This window comes from Triturus cristatus, chromosome 5_2 (assembly GCF_964204655.1).
Source record: "Triturus cristatus chromosome 5_2, aTriCri1.1, whole genome shotgun sequence".
NCBI lineage: Eukaryota > Metazoa > Chordata > Amphibia > Caudata > Salamandridae > Triturus > Triturus cristatus.
Window position 1 is genome coordinate 1,057,202,045 of NC_140588.1, and position 22,972 is coordinate 1,057,225,016.

A 22,972-nucleotide genomic window follows, 5' to 3' on the forward strand; every position below is an offset into this window, starting at 1 on the left:
TCTGGTTAAAGGAAGGGGGTGAGTGGTATCCCAAGGAGCCAGTACCTTCACCTGTACCATATATGTTTAAATATATGTAATAAAGTATGTTTCCTTTCCTAACGTAAAGCACTAGGACGGAGAAACAGATAACATTTTGATTGGTGATTGTTGAGTTCTGGGTTTGTGCACCCCAATACTACCTCCCTGAGAAGCCTTTGACTGCTTGCCATCACTACCACTAACGGTCAAAAGAGACTGTACTTGCCCCCAGTTTGCATAGCCGTGGTGGGTATGGCCCTGGCACATCAGAGGGAAATGACTCTAGCCCTCCCGGCTGAGGCCTAGTTCCTGCTTGATCTGTGAACCCTCGCAAACCGGGTCTGACAATGCTCTTCCCTTTGTGCCCCTTCTGGATTTAAATGCTTGTTTTCTTCTTGCCATTAAGCTCTGAAACTCTTCTTCCCACTCCTCCAATTCTTTCCACATCGTTGTGCCTCTTTGAAAGCCCATCTTCGAGGTGCATATATCGTTACACTTTCAAATATTACAACTGGCGACGAGGGGAAACATCAAGTTGTTATGCTGGAACAAGATGTATGACGTCTACACTCCCACACTTCGAAAGGCGCTGTACATAACTATACGAAATAACCTTTTTATAGCCACTCAACTACCACAACTTTCTAAATGTAATACACATACAACGATACCGAAATTCTCGAAGGCAAGTGCTGGAACAAGGACTTTCTTTCTAGATGAAGTCAGGATCTTGTGAAATTTTAAAGACGTGAACAGTGCTATATAGTGAATGTTCTATCCTTGGATGCTTCTTAATGGGTGTATAGCAGCTTAAAAGTGAAACTCAAATTACGAAAAAAAATTGCTGCAAAACAAATACTCTGAGTTAACGTACCCAGCTTTTTGCACTGCATGATTTACACGTTACAGCTGAGATATATTTTTTCGATCACTTTCACCAATACACAAGAAGACTTGAGCATTTGTCTGGCACCCTATCCTCAGATCTCATCAGATGACATTAAGGACATGGTGATTTCCCCACCATGCCCTGTCCTCAGCGAGGGCTTGAGAAATGCCTCCTGTTGACAACTCTTGGGTGCTTTCAGGGATTGCTCCACATTCAATAAAGCCTGGCGGTGAGGACATTTTGATAAAGGTGCTGATAAGTATCATAGGTAGCACGTGTAAGTACTTCTGCAAAGTCCTCCTTTAAAGGGACTGCGCCAGAGCAGAGAAGAAGGAAGTCGGTGCTGTGCTTGGTTCAGACTGAGCTTCTGCAGACATTGGCTTTGGGACAGGAGTCTCCAACTTCGGCCAGGATGAAATCTCTGCTCATAGTCTTCTCCCTGCTGGGACTGGTGACCTGTAAAGCTCTGGGTAAGTGACTGTGCCAACACATGGTTGTGTCTGAAGCTCATAGACAATATCCTGTAGTGCCCTGTAAGGACTGAGAGATACTTGGAGGCCTTCCATGCAGGGACTGAGGGAGTCTGTATGAAGTGTTATGCAAGAAGCGTTGGGTTGTATCTGGCGAGCCTTGGTTGTACAGAGACACTCTAATAAAACAGTCAAAAGGCAAAGAGGAGGTCAATAAGGAAGATGCACAGAGGGGGTGCATGTTGAGTACAATGTTGGCGTACACCAAGAGCACTGGGGAGAGCCATTCCAGCACGGAGGGCATTTACTGAGCGAGCCCTGTCTGCACAGAAGGGGTCTTCAGGGAATAAGCTGTGGCACAGTGTGAGTCAATGGGGGGTACTGTGCCTTCCCATATGGGGCGCCATAGGGCATGCTATGTAAACACAGAAAAGCCTAATGTAATACTGTGGTGCAGGTACTGGGACAGGGGTTAAATGTGAGAGAGCCGGGCTGGCAGAGAGAGGAACTCAAGTGAGCCCTACAGACAGCCCGGGTTATGTATAGTGAAGGAAACATAAAAGTAATGGGTGGATTGCTTGTATTAATCTCAGTGCCTGGGAATAACTCGGCCAAAATTCAGTCCACCTTTTTTTGCCCCCATGCCAATTCAGACACTAGGGATATGCAAATCAGCCTTAGTCTAGCCACAATACTAACAGTCCAGTCTGGACTGTAAAGACATGTCCCCTCCGGGAGGTAATACGAGCAGCATTAGACCGATTTGGCTTTTCTGGACCTCGTCATTAGAGCAACAATTGAGTGCGATGGCATAGTAAGAACTGGTCCGCGTATGACCATACATGCCACACTTAGCGTGTTGTACTGAGGAAAACAAATAGGTATGCTCAGACAAGGGTGCTGTGGTTAGTATGCCGTGGGACTCAAGCACCTTTATGATAAAGCCCAAATGGGACAAAGAATTAACAACAAACTTTATGGTCCAGTTCATGACTTCTCTATGCATGGGGATTGGGTCTGGCTGCACTGCGGCAAAGCCCAGCAAAATAATGATGGGTCCTACATTTGTGCCAGGGTCTCTCCTCCAGTAACTAGACTGGTAGACAGCCAGTCTTTGCACTATCCCACTCAGAGGATAGGGTACTTGAGTTGCTTAAAGTGGGATTCCAACATTCAGGAAAATGTTTGTGGCTTCTGCATGGGAACAAGCTTCTCAAGCTTGCTACAGGTTTCCAGTATCTCTAATTAGGGGGCTCTGGAGGACTTTAATGCACACCATGGAGCCCCTCCGGTCTCTTTCAGGTAGGTCTGGGACTACTCTCGGCCAGCATTGCAAGGCAGCAGATAGCACCAGGGAAATGGGAAGAACTTCAGGCTCTGATCTCGGCAACCAAGCAGGCTGGCTGAATTTATCAGCCTATCTCCCACAGTTGAGAGTGAGAGATTGGCTTGGACTGGATCACTTTGTGTGTCCTACAGCCAAGCCAGATAAGAGGGAAAAAAAAGTTTCATCCTACCTTTCCAAGAATGGTAAGAACGGGACAGTCATTGGGCAGAGGATCATAAATGACCTTCTACCTACATTCAATCTTGTTTCCAACAGAAGCAAAGTGAAGTAAGGCATGCTTGAATTAATGTTAGCCATTGGCAGTCGCTTTGGACCTGTTTCCAGACCTATGTTTTTCATGCACACTGCCACTCTATACGAGGACCACCATGATCAAATCAGTCCTGGACCTGCTCCAATAGGAACAGTCCTGCCCGAACTCCTATTGGATCATGGTCAAGACTGATTTGTGTTTGACAGGTCCCTCTCTTTGGAGTGGCGTAGTTGGCAAAAAACAATGGCATGAGAAGCTGGCCGCGTGGTCCCCAGTGGCTGAGATTTATTTATCCATTCCTTCCATTCGCATCCAGGCCCAGGTGGGAACGGAGCCTCTATAGAAGGGACTTTGGGCAAGATCCACAAACTGCACTTTCATAGCATGTTTTGTAGTACTTCAAAATGTACTGCAAGTTGCGATTCTCAAACTAAGTTCAGAGTTCTCAACCGCGACTGCAGAGCCTCTGCATGATAAGTATACATTGTAGTAGTAAATGTGGGTGGGACTGGAGGGTCTGGGTGGGAACAGGGACAGATTTACTTCCAAAGGGGGTTGGGATTAGGGATCAATAAGAGGAGTTTAGGGATGATCTTAGGGAGGCTGTGGGAGGGTGGTTACTCATCCACACAAGAGTAAGGCAATTGCATTACTTTGGGGGTGGATGTCAAAAATATTACACTTACACCAAGGTGTTTGGACAAAGTATCAAGGAAAAAATACTGTGTGGACAAAATATTGTGTCAAGAATATCGAGAACAAAAATATTGTGTATGTAAGTTTTATGGGAAAGTTAGGTTTTACTTTACTTAACTCCACATCTACGTACTTTGGCAATATGTGTGTGTGTGTGTGTGTGAATATATATATATATATATATATATTATCTACTGGCGGTCGCCAGTAGATAGTTATAGTTAGGACCGTGTTTCCATAGGAAATCTCAAAATTCTATTTTGAATAACTTTGGCGCCGGTTGACGAATCCTCGCGAAATTTTCAAAACTAATGGGGCGCTCCGTTCAGCTCCTACCCTGAAAGTCTCGGGGTGATTCGTCAAGCGGGGGCCGAGAAAAATGGGGGGTCCCAAAACGCGTTTTCCCCATGCATTTTTCCATAGGACCTTTAGACGCAGCTACAGCCCGAACGGCTGAACAGAATTACTTGAAATTTGGCAGAGAGGTAGCCATAAGTTCAAGGAAGTGCCTTTTGCAGGTCTGGTGTAAATCTGTTCAGTATTTCCTGAGAATATAGCATTTAAAAGCATATCAATATCTATACGCGCGCAGGGTGCGCGCACCGTGCGCGCACCGTGCGAACACCCTAACGTGCGCGAGCGTAATTCTGATTGGTGGTTACATGTTAGTCAACGTTCGAATCGGTCCAAATCAGGAAGTGTCGGCCGCCATTTTGTTTGTTTTCAGTGCGAGAGTGAAAAAGGAAGGTGGCGAATGTGAAAAGGGGGCAGGGTAGAGAGTTCCTGACCCCCTAGCTTTTTAAAAAAAATCGCGGGGTGCGCGCACCGTGTGCGCACGGTGAAAACCAAAAAAAATAAAAAAACATTTTTTAATACGTAGTTTATTGTAAAATAAATATATAAAAAAAAAAATAATACATAAATAAATAGCATTTAAAAAAAACGTACAAATTCACTGAAAAAACCATAGGTTTCACACACGTTATAGTTAGGAATTAGCATTTAAAAAACCTTGCAAATTCACTTAAAAAACCCTAGGTTTCACACATGTTATAGTTAGGTGGATATTTCACTCGTAAAAAACCAATGAAATTCCCCCGTTATAGTTAGTTCAGATAACTATAACTCGCGCGACCGCCACTCTATCACAAGGATGATGTCATCAGTGATGTCATGAGTGATGCCACTGACCATGTCATGAGTGATGTAATATGTGACGTCATGAGCAGTGGATTGCGGGCGCGCGAGTTATAGTTATCTGAACTAACTATAACGGGGGAATTTCATTGGTTTTTTACGAGTGAAATATCCACCTAACTATAACTTGTGTGAAACCTATGGTTTTTTAAGTGAATATATATATATATATATATATATATATATATATATATATATATATATATATATATATATATATATATATATATATATTTATTTATTTAATGTACATAGCTGTGGAGCTAAAAATAGAAAAATAGTCAATCTCTACTTACCTATTTGTACTTACTCTCTCAATATTTTGGGCCTCAACATTCTTGACATGATATTCTGTCCGCACAATATTTTTGTCACATATATTCGATCAGCCATCTTACTCCAAGTGCAAATTTACTCCAAAGTGTAAGTTACCTTTGCGAATCAGGCCCAATACCTTTACATATACATCCGTCATCTTTTCATAGATGTCAATACACCAGGGACCTTATTATACAAAGTTCCCCGGAGACGCAACAGGGCACATTGGTATTACAGAAGGGGCGGCAGACGCAGGTGCGGCCACTTCTGTAATACAGATAAGGCTGAGGCACATATAGCACCATCACTATAATCAGAGGATGTTCCCTAATTCGCATGGGGGCGTAGCCCCATGCAGATGGGGGAATCTTCTTGCCTCTGAGCTTTATTATAGACGCAGGAGCAAAGTTAAAAAAGATGTCAGGAGGTGTGCTAACAGTGTGCCATCTAAAAGATGGCGCACTCTCAGTGCGCCCCCTGACGGCAGACCTTTGGAAGAGGTGAAGGGGGTCCTATGGATCCCCTAGACATCCGTTTGCAGGCAGGAAAAGTTACTCACTGCACCTGCCTTCAAGAGAATGTCTAATCACCTTTAAAAGTGCAGGCGCGTTGCCGCCTGCATAGTGAAACACAGAGCGACTGCTTCAAAGCCGCTTCATATTTCACTGTAATGGGCTGCTGCCAGGATAGCGTGAGTACGTGGCTCCCCTATGGGCAGTGCATTCAGTCTGAGTGCATTCTCCTTGTTTGCACTGAGCGAACCTTTTGAAAGATGCGCCCAGGCCTAACACGGAAGATGCGCTGCATTGTATAATACGGCCCCTGGGTTACAAACAGTAACCCCACTAAAACAATAATCACTACCCCAGCCTTCTTGAATGCCCACCGTCACGGAGAATGACAATAGCAGGGGAACATATTTTGGGGGTATTGTCAGTCCTCTATGTCATCCTAGGGTGTGGCAGAGTGGGTCAGTAGCATGGAGATGGTTCCTTAAAATTGAGACAAGGAAACATCATCACAAAATACAGGGGAATAAATAAATACTAGGATGGGACAGCTGGTACAGCCAGCTTCAGACTGTTTAGGTAAGAACATGGAATTTACTTTCAAACAAAACTTCTAAATGAGATTTTGGGGACAGTCCTTGATTGTCTTATCTTGATCAAAGTGGCCAGAATATCTGGGACAAGTTATGTCACGCATACAGGCAGCCCCACTCCGTGTACTGAATATTACGTGTTTATTAAAGAAATGTAGCCTACTTTTTTTAGCAGAAAATTCAATTTTAGAAAAAATTCAACTTTTTGCATTCCTCCAGGGGTGTATATATGATTCTCAACAAATTAAAATAGAACAAAAGTATGTCAACAGATCATTTTCAGAGCAGTTAGTCTGGAACACATGCTGACCACTCGGACCAGAAATTAAGTTTGTGTGAGAAGGTCTAAGGAAGCACATGCAGGCAGCGGCGTAGCTAGCAGTGGTGCAGCAGGTGCAGTGCACCAGGGTCCAGAGGCCTAAGGGGCCAATTGGGCAGTGGTTTTACTACCTAATTAACTGTTAGAGTGTTTTTCATTGCTTGCACTGGGGACCATGACACCCTAGCTATGCCGCTGCAAGCAGGTGTGTCGTTCAAATCTTGATCGACATCACTGGAAGACATGGACAACCTCTGCATAGCAACCATGGGGCAGATCTACAAGGAAGTGCCACAGCGTGGCACCGCAAGCCCTTTGGCTGTGCCACGCTGCGGCACTTCCGAAGCACAGGGATGCGACATATTTACAAGAATATGTTGCATCTCTGTGCTTCCCCCTGTGCTGGCGCACAAACTGCAGCCATGCGCTGGCGCAGGCACCCTTGCACCATGGCGCAAGGATGTCTGTGTCGTGGGGAGATTGTTTTTGTGCAGGAAGGGGTACCTTCCTGCAAAAAAACAACCACTACAGGCATTTTCCTCTTTCAATGTGTGCTGTAGAATGCAGCACGCATTGAAAGAGGAAAAAACGAGGAGAAATGAAAACATTTCTCCTCATTGCGCCTCGCTACGCTACTTCTAGGGTGGCATAGCATTCAGGCGCATCTCCAGATTTATGATTTCTCCTAAATCTGGAGATGCGTCTTGTTCCATGGGTGTTGCGTGGGAGCACCCACAGCAACACCCACGGAACGCCCCTTCAACGCAAAGTGCTGCATGTGAAGGGGCCGAATTTACGAGGAGAGGAAAAGTCATGCAGGGTGGCTTTTCCTCTCCTTGTAAATATGGAGGAGCCCCCTACGCCACCATACGTCACGAAAAGTGACGTACTGGTGGCGCAGGGTGCTAGTAAATCTGCCCTCGTGTGTTTTACCCAAAATTCAAAGTCAGTGATCGACATTCTGGGCTGTCTGGGGTCTCTACATGAAAAGTTGCCTCTCTTTGTAGTAAGATCCTCCAACACAAATGGACATACTTGAGCAATCTTTATTTATTGAAGGGCAGATCTACAAGGAAATGCCGCAGCGTGGCACCGCAAGCCCTTTGGCTGCGCCACGCTGCGGCACTTTCGAAGCACAGGGATGCAACATATTTACAAGAATATGTCGCATCTCTGTGCTTCCCCCTCTGCTGGCGCAGGCACCGTTGCACCACGGTGCAAGGATGCCTGCGTCATGGGGAGATTGTTTTTGTGCAGGAAGGGGCACTTTCCTGCACAAAAACAATCACTACAGTCATTCTGCTCTTTCAATGAGTGCTGTAAAATGCAGCACGCATTGAAGGAGGAAAAAACGAAGGGAGAAATGAAAACATTTCTCCTCGTTGTGCCCCGCTACGCCACCTCTAGGGTGCCGTAGCATTCTCACGCATCTCCATATTTATGATTTCTCATAAATCTGGAGATGTGTCTTGTTCCATGGGTGTTGCGTGGGAACACCCACAGCAACACCCACGGAACGCCCCTTCAACGCAAAGTGCTGCATGTGAAGGGGCCGAATTTACGAGGAGAGGAAAAGTCATGCAGGGTGGCTTTTTCTCTCCTTGTAAATATGGAGGAGCCCCCTACGCCACCATACGTCACGAAAAGTGACGTACTGGTGTCGCAGGTTGCTTGTAAATCTGCCCTCGTGTGTTTTACCCAAAATGATCGACGTCCTGGGCTGTCTGGGGTCTCTACATGAAAAGTTTCCTCTCTTTGTAGTAAGATCCTCCAATACAAATGAACATACTTGAGCAATCTTTATTTATTTATTGAGGGGCAGATCTACAAGGAAGTGACGCAGCGTGGCACCGCAAGCCCTTTGGCTGCGCCACGCTGTGGCACTTCCGAAGCACAGGGATGCAACATATTTACAAGAATATGTCGCATCTCTGTGATTCCCCCTGTGCTGGTGCACAAACTACAGCCATGTGCTGGCGCAGGCCCCGTTGCACCACGGTGCAAGGATGCCTGCGTCGTGGGGAGATTGTTTTTGTGCCGGAAGGGGCACCTTCCTGCACAAAAACAACCATTACAGGCATTTTCCTCTTTCAATGCGTGCTGCAGAATGCAGCACGCATTGAAAGAGGAAAAAACAAGGAGAAATGAAAACATTTCTCCTCGTTGCGCCTCGCTACGCCACTTCTAGGGTAGCATAGCATTCAGGCGCATCTCCAGATTTACGATTTCTCCTAAATCTGGAGATGTGTCTTGTTCCATGGGTGTTGCGTGGGAACACCCACAGCAACACCCACGGAACGCCCCTTCAACGCAAAGTGCTGCATGTGAAGGGGCCGAATTTACGAGGAGAGGAAAAGTCATGCAGGGTGGCTTTTCCTCTCCTTGTAAATATGGAGGAGCCCCCTACGCCACCATACGTCACAAAAAGTGACGTACTGGTGGCGCAGGGTGCTAGTAAATCTGCCCTCGTGTGTTTTACCCAAAATTCAAAGTCAGTGATCGACATTCTGGGCTGTCAGGGGTCTCTACATGAAAAGTTGCCTCTCTTTGTAGTAAGATCCTCCAATACAAATGGACATACTTGAGCAATATTTATTTATTTATTGAGGGGCAGATCTACAAGGAAGTACCGCAGCGTGGCACCGCAAGCCCTTTGGCTGCGCCACGCTGCGACACTTCCAAAGCACAGGGATGCAACATATTTACAAGAATATGTCGCATCTCTGTGCTTCCCTCTGTGCTGGCGCACAAACTGCAGCCATGCGCTGGCGCAGGCACCCTTGCACCATGGTGCAAGGATGCCTGCTTCGTGGGGAGATTGTTTTTGTGCAGGAAGGGGCACCTTCCTGCACAAAAACAACCACAACAGGCATTTTCCTCTTTTAATGCGTGCTGTAGAATGCAGCACGCATTGAAATAGGAAAAAACGAGGAGAAAGGAAAACATTTCTCCTCGTTGCGCCTCGCTACGCCACCTCTAGGGTGGCGTACCATTCAGGCGCATCTCCAGATTTACGATTTCTCCTAAATCTGGAGATGTGTCTTGTTCCATGGGTGTTGCGTGGGAACACCCACAGCAACACCAATGGAACACCCCTATAAACCTAAAGTGTTGCGTGTGAAGGGGCCGTATTTACGAAGAGGGAAAAAGTCACACAGGGTGGCTTTTCCTCTCCTTGGAAATATGGAGGAGCCCCCTGCGCCACCATACGTCACGAAAGGTGACGTACTGGTGGCGCAGGGGGCTTGTAAATCTGCCCCCGAGAGTTTTCGATCACAATCTAGCGTTCTAAGGGCATCAGGGCATCGGAGCACTGTGCAGGGGGGTGGGGCAAAGTAGTAAAATGCACATTCAGCGCAGGGAGGCTATGGAATTTGCTGTGTATATGAATAAGCATTGGCAAAGCCAATAGCTCTAGCATTTTCTGCCAGACCTTTGCCTTTGTCAATGTTTGCATTGTTTTGTAATGGTTTTTGGAAAACTCTATTGTTGACGGATTGCTAAAATATTTTTTGTTCTCAAGAAACACTGTTGTAGTTCTTGACACTGAAGGGAACTACTTTACATGTGTATGCACTCCTTTAGAATGCGCAGAATGCAGTCACTCACAGTGAAGTTAGCCAATGACAAATGGGCTGTCCCACTGCCCATGCCGACCCAACAAACCAATGGATGAAAAGGGCTGGTTAAAAGACCCTATCAAGTTAAATATACATATAAGTGCCTGTGCCTGCCGCACTGCATCGGGGGCCACTAACTCTGTGCACCACTAATCAGGGACAGGTTCTGTTTGAGTTCTGTGCTGTGGACAGTTCATGCAACAATGTTACAGTGGGGAAGACCTGGGACTATGATGAGAAAGTGTGGCAAATGTGCGGACGAGAGATGGCACAGACAATGGGAGGGCAGGAAGCAACAACCAGAATGCAGGAATGCCGACTGGAGGTGGTAGTCATGCTACACACCCGGATCTATGATTGGTTATTCTGCTGTGGACTGCGGACGCAACTGTCACCTCAGGCAAGGTGGAGGACCTTGGACGCTGTTGGGTGCGATGTGGCAGGTGTGACACACCCTACGGCAGCTGCGGCAGGGATATCCAGAGGGATAAGATCCGAGACAATTTTGCACATGTGCACGCTCAGCCCTGGTGCCCCTACCTCAGTGCACTGCAACTCACGGAACCTCCAGACTGAATATTGGGTGACCTCTGTACTGGCTTCGGCTCCACCCATTTTGCTCAGCAGTTGACTCTGTTATGCAGGTGTTTTCTGTTTCCATTGCACTGGTGTCCACTGTTCAAGTTGTTGCCAGCACCAAGCACTCCGTGTGGGCTGGCTTATACTCACCCCACACACTTCCAGCACAGGTGTCACTGTACATGTGGCCCTCCCAATAAAGGGGCAAGGCGCATGTGCCCGTAGCCAGTTCAACAAGGTATCTGCATGTGTCCCTGTGGTCTTGTTGAATGCATGAGGACCCTGGGCTCTACGACATTACATTGTGCTGTGTACAGCGGACGCGGACATGTCACCGCAGGCAGCGGGTTAGGCTTGGACATGTAGCTTTGTCGTCACCCACTCATTTGATTAGAATGTTTTTTGCTCCTGTAATTGCAGAAATGATGACTGAAGATTACCTGATGGACCACTCTGGATCTGATTCCTTAACGAAGCTGAACACTTCTGATGCCTATAAGTGCCCAGCGGGTGGAATTGATGAATGGATCCAGTTCGGATCAACCTGTTACAAATTCATCCCTCTGCACCTTACATTCGCCGAAGCCGAGGTGTGTCTAGCTCTATCTTATTTTAACTTATGTTTAATGAGCACTTATTTGTGGAATGGAAACACAATAAGGTGGGGCTCAGCTAAGCTACACAGGTTAAAACATTCTGTGAAGGAAGCTGGGAGGAAGCTGGGATCTTGATACCTGTCCTGAAGATGAGTGATCTGGGATAGGGCTGATGGAAGGTTGTAACAGTCCACGTATCCCACAGCAGGGTGCCACTGGGCAAGGGGATGCATAATGTGCTAACCCTGGAAGACTGTTAATTATGCTGCACCTGCCGGCAGGTAGACTTTAGAAATGCCAGGTCTCTTGAAGGAACTCAGGGCTTCATTTATGAAGAGTGTTGCATCACTGCATGAAAACAGCGATGCAACACATTTCAGTGTACGCTCCTTACGACACCATGGATGTGCCACATTTACTGTATGGTGCTCTATGTCGCAAGGATTGACAGATACATCAGGAATCCAGACATATCTGCTGGCGCAAAACCCACGCATTGAACTCCAGCAATGCACGGGGGAGGCCTATAACTATTGCACTGGGTCACCCTTACGCCTGCTGTGAGGCAGGCTTAAGGTTTTGATGCAGTGGCGTCCTGGAAGTGGGGCAGCGAAATCTGATAGATTTCACTGTCCCACTTCTATGAGGCTTTTTTACATACATTAAACCTGATGCAGGTATAATGTAGCAAAGGGGTTTACAAAGTCACATATCTGCCTAGATGGGTCACTTTGTAGATATGGCATAACGTAGCACATTATTTACGCTGCCAGTGTGTCAACAAAGTGACGGACCAGTGCCGTAAAAGTGCCGTAAGGGACTCATACATACGCCCTTCAGTTTCTAATGAATTCAGGGGAGAGGGAGAGGCACATCTTGAATAATGATTTAAAATTGTATATCTGTAGATAGGGCACGCAATCTGTGGACCTGGGCTCTAATCCTGGCCCTAGCATCGTTGTGACATACTGTGCAAATGTTGTAGGGCCTGATTTGGATCTCGGCGGACGGGTTACTCAGTCAAAATGGTGACGAATATCCCGTCTACCGAAGTATAAATCCCGTAGGATAGAATGGGATTTACATTTTGGCGGGCAGGATATCCCGTACCGTTGTGACGGAGAAACCCATCTGCCAATATTTGAATAAAGCCCTTAATCTCCTTGTGTATGAAACTGTAAATATGTGTGAAGTCTCATTAAACTGTAAAAGGTGAATTGTAATCCTGCTAGACCATTGAAATGTGTAAATCTCTCATGGATATAGATGAACTTGTATCGTTTCCAAGCTCCTACATAAAGGGCCTCTTTGATAAGCAGCAACCTATACGCTTATACATTGATACATAGATATTTTTTCTTAGGATTGCTGTTTGGGAGGGGATTAGGTTGTACTGGTGAAACGTAAGATACAGCTGGGAAAGATCAATAAACTGCAATACGTGCACAATTCTGACATATAATGGACAACTATGTTTTGACAATATGACCATATTCCACAATCTGACCTTGGCTATCAACATATTAACTCAACAAATTCAAGGTTCTTTCTATTCCAAATAAATTTCATTACACCTAATTTCAGATATTTGTAACAGCATCCATTAGTTTGAGATACATTTCAACCATATATCTCTTCCAGACCCCTTCAATCCTGCTCCTAGAACCCTCTCAGCATTCCACAGAATGAGAAAAATACAATGGGGAAAAGCCTTCGTGGTTAGCAAGCGGTACTTTCATCTAAAGCTCATTTTGAACTAGGACTACAAAGAGCTGCAGAAACCAACCTATAAGTGTCTGCACTCCAACCTCCACAAGTATGTCAATAAGCCACCGAGTGGTGAACACAGCACAATATAAAATGTGTATCCAGCACAGGATTACAATATAAAGCTCTGCGACCAGAGAAAACAATTCGGAGACCTTATGAGAGCCAGCACACAATAGAAAGGATGGGAAGGGTCTTTCCATGCAGAGGAGGGAGACAAAATGGTTGGGCGATGCCTCCACCTCTGGAGAAGGGAAAAACAATTTGGGAGTGGGGCCTTCGCCTGCAGAGAAGGGAGGAAAAGGATGAGAGGATTGGGGCCTCCGCCTGCACAGAAGGGAGACAACATGATGGAGGGGAAGTTCTCCACTTCAGAGAAGTGAGACAAATGGCTGGGGAGAAGGGCTTCCGCCAGCAAAGAGCACGAACAAAAAGATGGGGAGGGGGGACTCTACCTGCAAAAAAGACACAAAACGGCCACAGCAGAGAAGAACTGAGCAGCTCTTCGGACTGCAGCGCTACCTTCCATTCCTCTGCTTTCGCAAGTGTCTGCACTAACTCAGAGGACAGTATTCTTGTCATCCACCATGGCCTCTTGGCTAAGGGCTGTGGACCTTTCCCTTGAGCTTCTCTCCTCTGTGAAGTTGTTTCAGAGCAGGAGCAATCAACTTATATTTAGAAGGATCAAATCATTCAAGAGTTTCAATGAATGTACGTAGAGCATGATTACTCAGAATGTCTAGTATGGATCCACGCCTTCTGGTTCTAAGATCTAAGCCTTTCTTGAAGATGGCCATTGGTGTGATAGCATCCAGATTTTGGATTCACCCCTGAAGTTCCTTCTCTAAACTCGCAGAGTACATTACTATGTTTAATGTGAAAACCCAGAATAGAGTCCCTTTCTTTTCCTGCAGGCCCGGATTTAGAAGTGGGTCATTAAGTGGGACATTTCTCTTCTTGCCTTCCAACTAGTGTGACATGAACCCTGTTGCTAAAATAAATTGAAGGGTGACATCCACCACTGGATCTTTAGGAACTAAAGTCCCACCAAGCATTAGCTGTTCAGTGATAAGCACCCCTTCCAGTGTCATATAGTCACATTGTTGATAAGTAAGCGGCAGGACTACCTTCATAACTGGCTGATCAGAAGGATGCAGTGGTACAGAAGGCCATCTGGAAGCTCTGCTGCCTTTCAAAAGATTACTGATTGCCCCAGCAAGCTTCAGTGTTTTCTTTATTCCGTGCTGTTTTACCTAAAAGGCAGAGTTCCTTGACTCTTCATCAAATATATTAACTTCCAGACACAGGGGGATTCACCTTTTTGTACCATCTCTCAGCTTGACACTTTCTATCATGAAGGGCAGCCTTCTCCCAGAAATTCCAAAATAATTCAGTTCAATATATCAGTCTTTCGTGGCCGGGGGCAGATAATTATCACAGAATGCTTCTGAAAGGGGCTAACTACAATTGAAATGAAAAGGAGCAGATCCTAAGATGGTACCTGCTGTATCCTGGAAGACAGGTTTATCCCTTTTGCTATCATCTTTTTACATGATTAACTATTTAAGACATAGTGAAAGGTACATTCACACGTGTCTTGGTGAATTCGCATTGACTGAAGGGCAAGGTAGTTGGGGCAGAAACATGTCAACCAGTTGAGGAGTGATGAAGGAGGTTTCACAATTTACTGCATTACCATCACATCATTTTTATAATTGATCTACAACATTAATAAAATGTAAGAGGTACTATCGCTATATACAATTTTAGTAACTATGGGACCAAGACAGGATACACTCATCCCACGCTGGAAGAAAATACATCTAAAAGCTCTGAATGAACCAGCCAAGCAACTTGTTTGCTAGCAAGGACCAAGGTCTATGATGAAGCATGCCACTTGGAGTGGGTGAATTTATAATTGCACTTACCATTGATTTTTTCATTTCTCAAATTTCATTTTTCTCATTGTATTCTTCCACCTTTTTTTGCATTACTTTATTTTCATATCACATGGTCGCCATGTTTTACACGTAATAGTCCTCTGTCTTTGTTTGGTTACAACTACAGTCCGCTTACAATGTCTTGCACCTTTTATGAACCACCACGCTTACAGTCACGTAACAACCTTCGCGCTAACAACACCCTCCTCAGGATACGAGAGACGGGAGAATTATTTTGTTCCAAAGTATGGTACGAAACCGGTAAGCGCACGCCCAATCACGGGACTTGATTCACTACTTGACTAAAAGCACATGTTTGCGTTCAATTAGGCAAGACCGCACTTCTTCTAACAGTTAATGTTGTTTATATTAACAGCGTCCACCTTTATTGACAAGCCGTTTGTGAACACGCTCGTAAGCGTTGACATTTGCACTACCGGCCACCACGTTATCGCATATAAAAACCGCCCGACTGACAAGGACTTATTAACGTTTTCAATTGATGCATGACTCTTGATTTGTGGTACACATTTTTAACATTCACTCTTTTATATACGTTTATGAGTTACTTTGAGCACCTCCGTTAAACAATGCGGCATGTGTTATCTTTAGCATTTTCGTTAAACAACACGGTACACCTCCAAAACTTTTTTCACACTCGTAGAACTGCTGTTTTTTGGCACCTTTGCATGATAATACACGCTACAACTTGACAAGAGTTTTTCTCTAGATGACGTGGCTCCTCATTTATCATACTTCATTATTTTCTGTGTTTAGAAGCCCACTGATGAAGGGCTATTGTTAAGCCAGAAATGCATTGGGATTATGCTTTAACTTTATTGACATACTGCAAATGATTACTTCGCTAGCAGAAAAGACGTTTACTCATCTTTATGGAATGAATAAAGATTTGAAATAACTCATATCACCATTCTCAAACTATTAATTTACATTGGAACAATATTCTGAATATCGCTCACGCGATTCTTGCAGCAGCGCCAGGATGGACGTTCTCTTAGTTCAGAGAACGTGTCATATGCAGTTTGTTACTGACACTCCCATGATCAGAGAGTGACACCTCCGTGGCACGCTACAACCTTGTGATACCTTACAGCTTGCTTGTACGCGTTCAACTCCTCTATTTGATGTTCTACCAGCCTGATCGCCCTTAACTTAGCATAGCCCATTATACAACTTGTGAATAATATGGCATTTGATGACATTTCAAGACTTACAGACTTATGAGCTGACACGTTTGCATTTGCAGACGATGATGCTTCGAAAATGTATGCACTCATTAATGAGGACACCACGCCCATCACTAACCAAAGGAGCAAGGAAAACAACCTACGTCAACTTTTATATCTCACAAAAGAGAAATTAATCAGCGTTTACACGCCAGCAGTTTAATCAAGTATCATCGGGCGCAACAAATTCCAGGAGGACTGTGGGTCCCCTTACAACCTTTATTATGCAAGAATAGTCCCACATTTATTGAAAAATGGTACGCCATACTCAACAAGTGTTCGCTAGACCTTATTCTGCTTATTATAGAGGAACTTTAAAGAATGACATCTTCCACACAAACGAAGTCTGAACTACAAGAATCAATGGCGGTTGAAGACTGGCAGAAGACCCTAGAGGACATCAACACACAACTTGATAAATACTCACAAGAAATCAGCGAACGCAAAATTCGCAAATATAAAAGAGACACGATTGATTACAAAATGGGTGAGGTGTACATGTGGGCAGAAATATATGCCAAAAGACGTCAAAACAAACCATATAGTCAAGAGACTGAAACATCATCATCTGAAGGAGAATCCAGAGACCAGACACCTAGAACCACACCAGGGCAACCATCCACCTCTGCTGTAACCCAACCAATTACGGAAGTTCCTTTTTTAGAGGAAGGTAAAAAAGATCCAGAAGACCCAGGAGGGGCAAAAGGCATAGGACCAGAAAAAAACATTTCAAGAGCACCGCCGACAGCGGGCAGACGCAACAAGGGGTAGAGGACTTAGACAGAAAAAATCTGGTCATCAACATTTCATCACAGCAACTCAGTCAGATGGAAATACAGACACTACAGAAATGCACTTCGTTTGTACTCACCTGTCACATCAACAAATTAGAATTGGAGGTCAGCCTATTCAAACTCATGCGCAACTTACGGTTACGCCATTTCATTGAGAACATTGTTGAACCTCATCATCAAGAAAAAAAAGAAGATCCATTATTAAAAAATCTCAGAAACAAACGTACTTTTCAAGCACCTATCAGTCACAAAACGTTGGATTCTTTTGAAAATCTTGTCAAGAATGATATTAAAAAATTCAACTTCAAAAAAACATTGAAAATACAAAATCTTACCAACAAGGAACGGAAGATTTTGAAAAAACTGGCAAAGAATCACTCCATTATATGTCAAAAGGCAGACAAATGCGGCGCCCTTGTAGTGATGGATACTAATTTTTACAACACTCAAGTAAATCACCATGTTAATGACAAAAACACGTACGACAAACTCACAAACAATTCCACCGAACAATTTCAGGATCATTTGAATAAAATCTTATGCAAAGCCACTGAAGACGGCATCATCAACGAAAAAAACAAAAGATTCCTGACACAGGCACACCCCAAAACACCAACCCTATACATGTTGCCTAAAATTCATAAGGATCTCAGAAACCCACCTTTTCGTCCCATCGTGTCCACCCGAGGAAGCATTCATGAGCCCGTGGGAAGACGCACACCTACAACAATTTGTGATACAAACAAGCACATATGTTAGAGACACCACAGGCTTTTTTAACAAAATACAACTCCCTGATGACGAAGAAGTCTGGATGTGTACGATCAATGTCAAATCCCTCTACACGTCAATACCGCACAACTTGGGCATAGAAGCCATCGAGCAGACACTCTTACAATCACAACTTGATCAGGATTTTCAAATATTTCTCATGGAGTTGTTAACCTTTACTTTATACCAGAGTTTTTTTCGGTGGAGCGATGAATATTATTACAACTCACGGGCACTTCATTTATCATACTTCATTATTTTCTGTGTTTAGATAGCCCCTGATGAAGGGCTATTGTTAAGCCCGAAATGCATTGGGATTATGCTTTAACTTTATTGACATATTGCAAATGATGACTTCGCGGGCAAAAAATAAGTATACTCATCTTTATGGAATGAATAAAGATTTGAAATAACTCATATCATCATTCTCAAACTATTAATTTACATTGGAATCATATTTTGAATATCGCCCACGCGATTCTTGCAGCTGCGCTAGGAGGGACGTTCTCTTAGTTCAGAGAATGCGTCATATGCAATATATAGTAACACTGCCATGCCAGAGTACATATTGCAAAGGTATATATAGTAACACAGCCATGCCAGAGTACATATTGCAAAGGTATGTGTAGTAACACTGCCATGCTAGAGTACATATTGGAAAGGTATATATAGTAACACTGTCATGCCAGAGTACATATTGCAAAGGTATATATAGTAACTTTCATGCCAGAGTACATATTGCAAAGATATATATAATAATACTGTCATGCCAGAGTACATATTGCAAAGGTATATATAGTAACTTTCATGCCAGAGTACATATTGCAAAGATATATATAATAATACTGTCATGCCAGAGTACATATTGCAAAGGTATGTGCAGTGACACTGCAATGCCAGAGTACATATTGGAAAGGTATGTGTAGTAACACTGTCATGAAGAAGTACATATTGCAAAGGTATATACAGTAACTGTCATGCCAGAGTTCATATTGCAAAGGTATATATAGTAACTGTCATGCCAGAGTACATATTGCAAAGTGATGTGCAGGAGCACTGTCATGCCAGAGTACATTTTGCAAAGGTATATGTAGTAAAACTGTCATGAAGGAGTACATATTGCAAAGGTATGTGCAGTGACACTGTCATGGCAGAGTTCATATTGCAAAGGTATATATAGTAACTATCATGCCAGAGTTCATAATGCAAAGGTATATATAGTAACTGTCATGCCAGAGTACATATAGCAAATACATATAGAGTAACACTGCCATGCCAGAGTGCATATTGCAAAGGTATATATAGTAACTGTCATGTCAGAGTACATATTTCACAGATATATATTTTAACTGTCATGCCAGAGTACATGTTGTAAAGGTATATATAGTAACACTGTCATGCCAGAGTACATATTGCAAAGGTGTGTGCAGTGACATTGTTATGCCAGAGTACATATTGCAAATGTAAGTGTTGTAACACTGCTATACACGAGAACATATTTCAAAGGTATATATAGTAACTGTCATGCCATAGTCCATATTGCGAAGGTATATATAGTAACTGTCATGCCAGGGTACATATTTCAAAGGTATATATAGTGACTGTCATGTCATAGTACATATTGCAAAGGTATATATAGTAACACTGTCATGCCAGAGTATATATTGCAAAGGTATATATAGTAACTGTCATGCCAGAGTACATATTGCGTAGGTATGTGCAGTGACACTGTCATTTCAGAGTACCTATTGCAAAGGTATATATGGTAACGGTCATGCCAGAGTACATATTGCAAAGGTATATATAGTAACTGCCATGCCAGAGTACATATTGAAAAGGTATATATAGTAACACTGCCATGCTAGAGTACATATTGCGAATACATATATAGTAATACTGCCATGCCAGAGTACATATTGCAAAGAAATATATAGTAAATGTCATGCCAGAGTACATATTGCAAAGGTATGTGTAGTAATACTGCCATGCCAGAGTACATATTGCAAAGGTATATAGAGTAACTGTCATGCAAGAGGTTATATTGCAAAGATATTTATAGTAAATGTCATGCCAGAGTACATATTGCAAAGGTATATATAGTAACTGTCATGCCAGAGTTCATATTGCAAAGATATATACAGTAAATGTCATGCAAGAGTACATATTGCAAAGGTATATATAATAACTGTCATGCCAGAGTTCATATTGCAAAGATATATGTAGTAAATGTCATGCCAGAGTACATATTGCAAAGGTATATATAGTAACTGTCATGCCAGAGTACATATGGCAAAGGTATATATAGTAACTGTCATGCCAGAGTACACATTGCAAAGGTATGTGCAGTGACACTGTCATGCCAGAGTACATATTGTCAAGGTATATATAGTAACTGCCATGCCAGAGTACATATTGCAAACGTTTGTGCAGTGACACTGCCATGCCCGAGTACATATTGCAAAGGTATATATAGTAACTGCCATGCCAGAGTACATATTGCAAACGTATGTGCAGTGACACTCTCATGCCAGAGTACATATTGCAGAGGTATGTGCAGTGACACTGCCATGCCAGAGTACATATTGCACAGGTATATATAATAATTCTGTGATGCCTGAAACCAATTTGCCCCAGTATGTAAAACACAATCATATAATGTTTCCTCATGGCCCTGGTTTATATAGCATCATTGACAGCAAGGCCAATAAAATGCGCACTACCCAGAAATGAACAGCAAAAGTGTAATGTGAAGAAGTTATATTCCCTGTTGTATAAAAATAACTATTTTCATTAGAAGTACACTTCACAACCTACTACCCACCCCAGATCCCTTCCCCCTCTTGTCCCCTTGCCCTCCCTCTTCTGACCTTCTTGCTAAGAGCCCCAGAGCTGCAGCAGTGGCCAGGGATTATCTGGCTAGCATTCCATGATATCTGAATGGCACCCATATATGACCAGTGCTCCAGCTTTCTCATGGGTTTGTTTGAGACACAGACGGATGGCTGAGCTTTCTTCTTACTTCCCAGTGCTTCTTTTTTTTCACTACCACTCCAGCCTCCACTCAGTTCACCAGCGGAGGGAACCTTCTATATGCATTTGCGTTTAGATGGCTGGTACCACTATTTAATAGTTTGCTATATTTCCTAGCCTGGAAGAAGAGGCTACCTCCAAAAGGAAGTTTCTTTGTGTCAGAAAACCAAGAGGGTTGCTTGGCAGGGGAAAGGCACTGACTGTCACCTATGGTTAGGATGTAACCCTAGAGGCTTGCAGGGTTTACTCGTAGTCGCCTAAGGTTTGATGAACATAGACCCCAAGCCTGCAGCCCAGTGAGGAAGCGACGAAATAGCTGGCCCGCACATGCACTTGTCCAATCAGGAGCCCCTCAACAGCATCCTATTTATTGCTATGGACCCGGGAAGGGTAAACCGTGTGAGCTTTAGAAAGTAAAGATGGTTCTCAGAGGTTCGTTTACTTTCTGGTCCTGCCAATACCTTCATGACCACGGAGAACCAGAGTAGCAAGGGCAGTGCGAGGAGTCCCAACAGGCAAGCAGCTGCTGATCCTGGTTACCCCTGATTGACATCCTTCTGATTCTTGTCTTCATGCACAAAAGTATGGAACTCTCAGATGTATCCATGAGATGATGGAAATGCATAAATCGTATTATGTTTGCTTCAACTGATGTTCTTTCTTTCTCCCACTCTTCGTCTCTGTTCTCGCTTTACTTGAACCCACTTTGATGTAGCTGTTCTGCAGGCACAAGATCCGTGGTGGGCACCTGGCCTCCATACACTCCAGCAGACACAATATTGAACTACGTGGCTTGTCCCTTGATAACCCGCAACCTCTCTGGATAGGGGGGATCTATCTGCAGCAGGTACGTTCCTCAGAGCAACAAGTGCATTGTGCTGACATTGATGGGAATGGAAAGGACAGGTGCTTTTGAATCCAATGAGGGGGAACAGCTGCCCACTCTTGCTAGAAACATTTTAGGAACTTTTTTTTGCTATTGATTTTCATCAATATTATGCTATTTAGATCTTGAGAACAGAAATCATAACTGAAAAGTGTGGCAACACTTTGGCCTTCTGTTGAAGGTCTCCTAACAGGAGAGTATGAAATGTGTTTTTATTTTGGAAGAATTTTGTAGGAAACCACTTTCGACCCTGCACAACTTTAGCGGCCTGGACACACACTGCTCCAGCCCTAACAGACCTCCACAGTCCTCTCCCCTCCAGCGTATGAGTACAACCCTCTCCAAGAATGGCTACTCCTCACAACTCTTAAAGTACATGTGGCTTAGTTGTGCCACCACAATTGCACAACATGCAGGCGACTCATACAATTTCCAAGGCTCATTGTTTCAGTGTGATCACACCCCGACAAGTACCCTGTAAAATAAACTCACTAGGCACCGCCTTCATACTTTCATAGCTCCTTTATGACTCTCCACTTATAGCTGTTCCTCTAACTACTCAAAACTTCTCCATTCATAGCCGATCTCATTCAGGGGAGCCAGTTGAAATTTTCACCGGAATCTGAGCTGCAAGAAACGACCTTCGACCAAGGTAACATCTGACCGGATAATAAGAACTGAAGAGAAGGGGATTCACTGAAAGAAAGGAGGGCAGAAGGCTTTGGGGCTTATTTATGAGAGCCCTGCGTCACTTTCGGACCAGGTAAAGTGGTACATGCTCTGACTCGGGCTCTCATAAAGATTTATGAAGCCACGCAAAGTCACCAGGCATGGCTATAAGTGGTATCATGAATATGTATAATTATGGATAGTTATACTTAGGACCACACTTTCATAGGAAAAGCATAAGCCTGTGATGCCATTCCATTAATCTTCACGAAACTTTCCCCCCCAAAAAATCTCATCCACCTCAGCTCCTTCCTGGAACGGTTTGTGGTGATCCGTCAAGTGGGAGCTGGAAAAAGGGGGTTCTTAAATCGTGGTTTCCTCATATATTTTCCATGGAAAATTTAGACACAGCTACAGCCAAAACGGTAGATCCGAATTACACCAAATTTGCCAGAAAGCT

General features: G+C 43.9%; 1 protein-coding gene across 1 annotated transcript in view; it reads left to right on the forward strand.

Moving 5' to 3' along the window:
* Positions 1 to 1,187: 1,187 nt before the first annotated feature.
* LOC146829657 (C-type lectin-like) overlaps positions 1,188 to 22,972 on the forward strand; it is a 48,045-nt gene continuing 26,260 nt past the window's right edge. Inside the window, exons 1-3 of the mRNA XM_085608331.1 lie at positions 1,188 to 1,380; positions 11,233 to 11,402; positions 21,673 to 21,804. Of these exons, the coding sequence (XP_085464457.1) occupies positions 1,323 to 1,380; positions 11,233 to 11,402; positions 21,673 to 21,804 (360 nt within the window). The 5' untranslated portion in view covers positions 1,188 to 1,322. The remainder of the gene's footprint in view (positions 1,381 to 11,232; positions 11,403 to 21,672; positions 21,805 to 22,972) is intronic.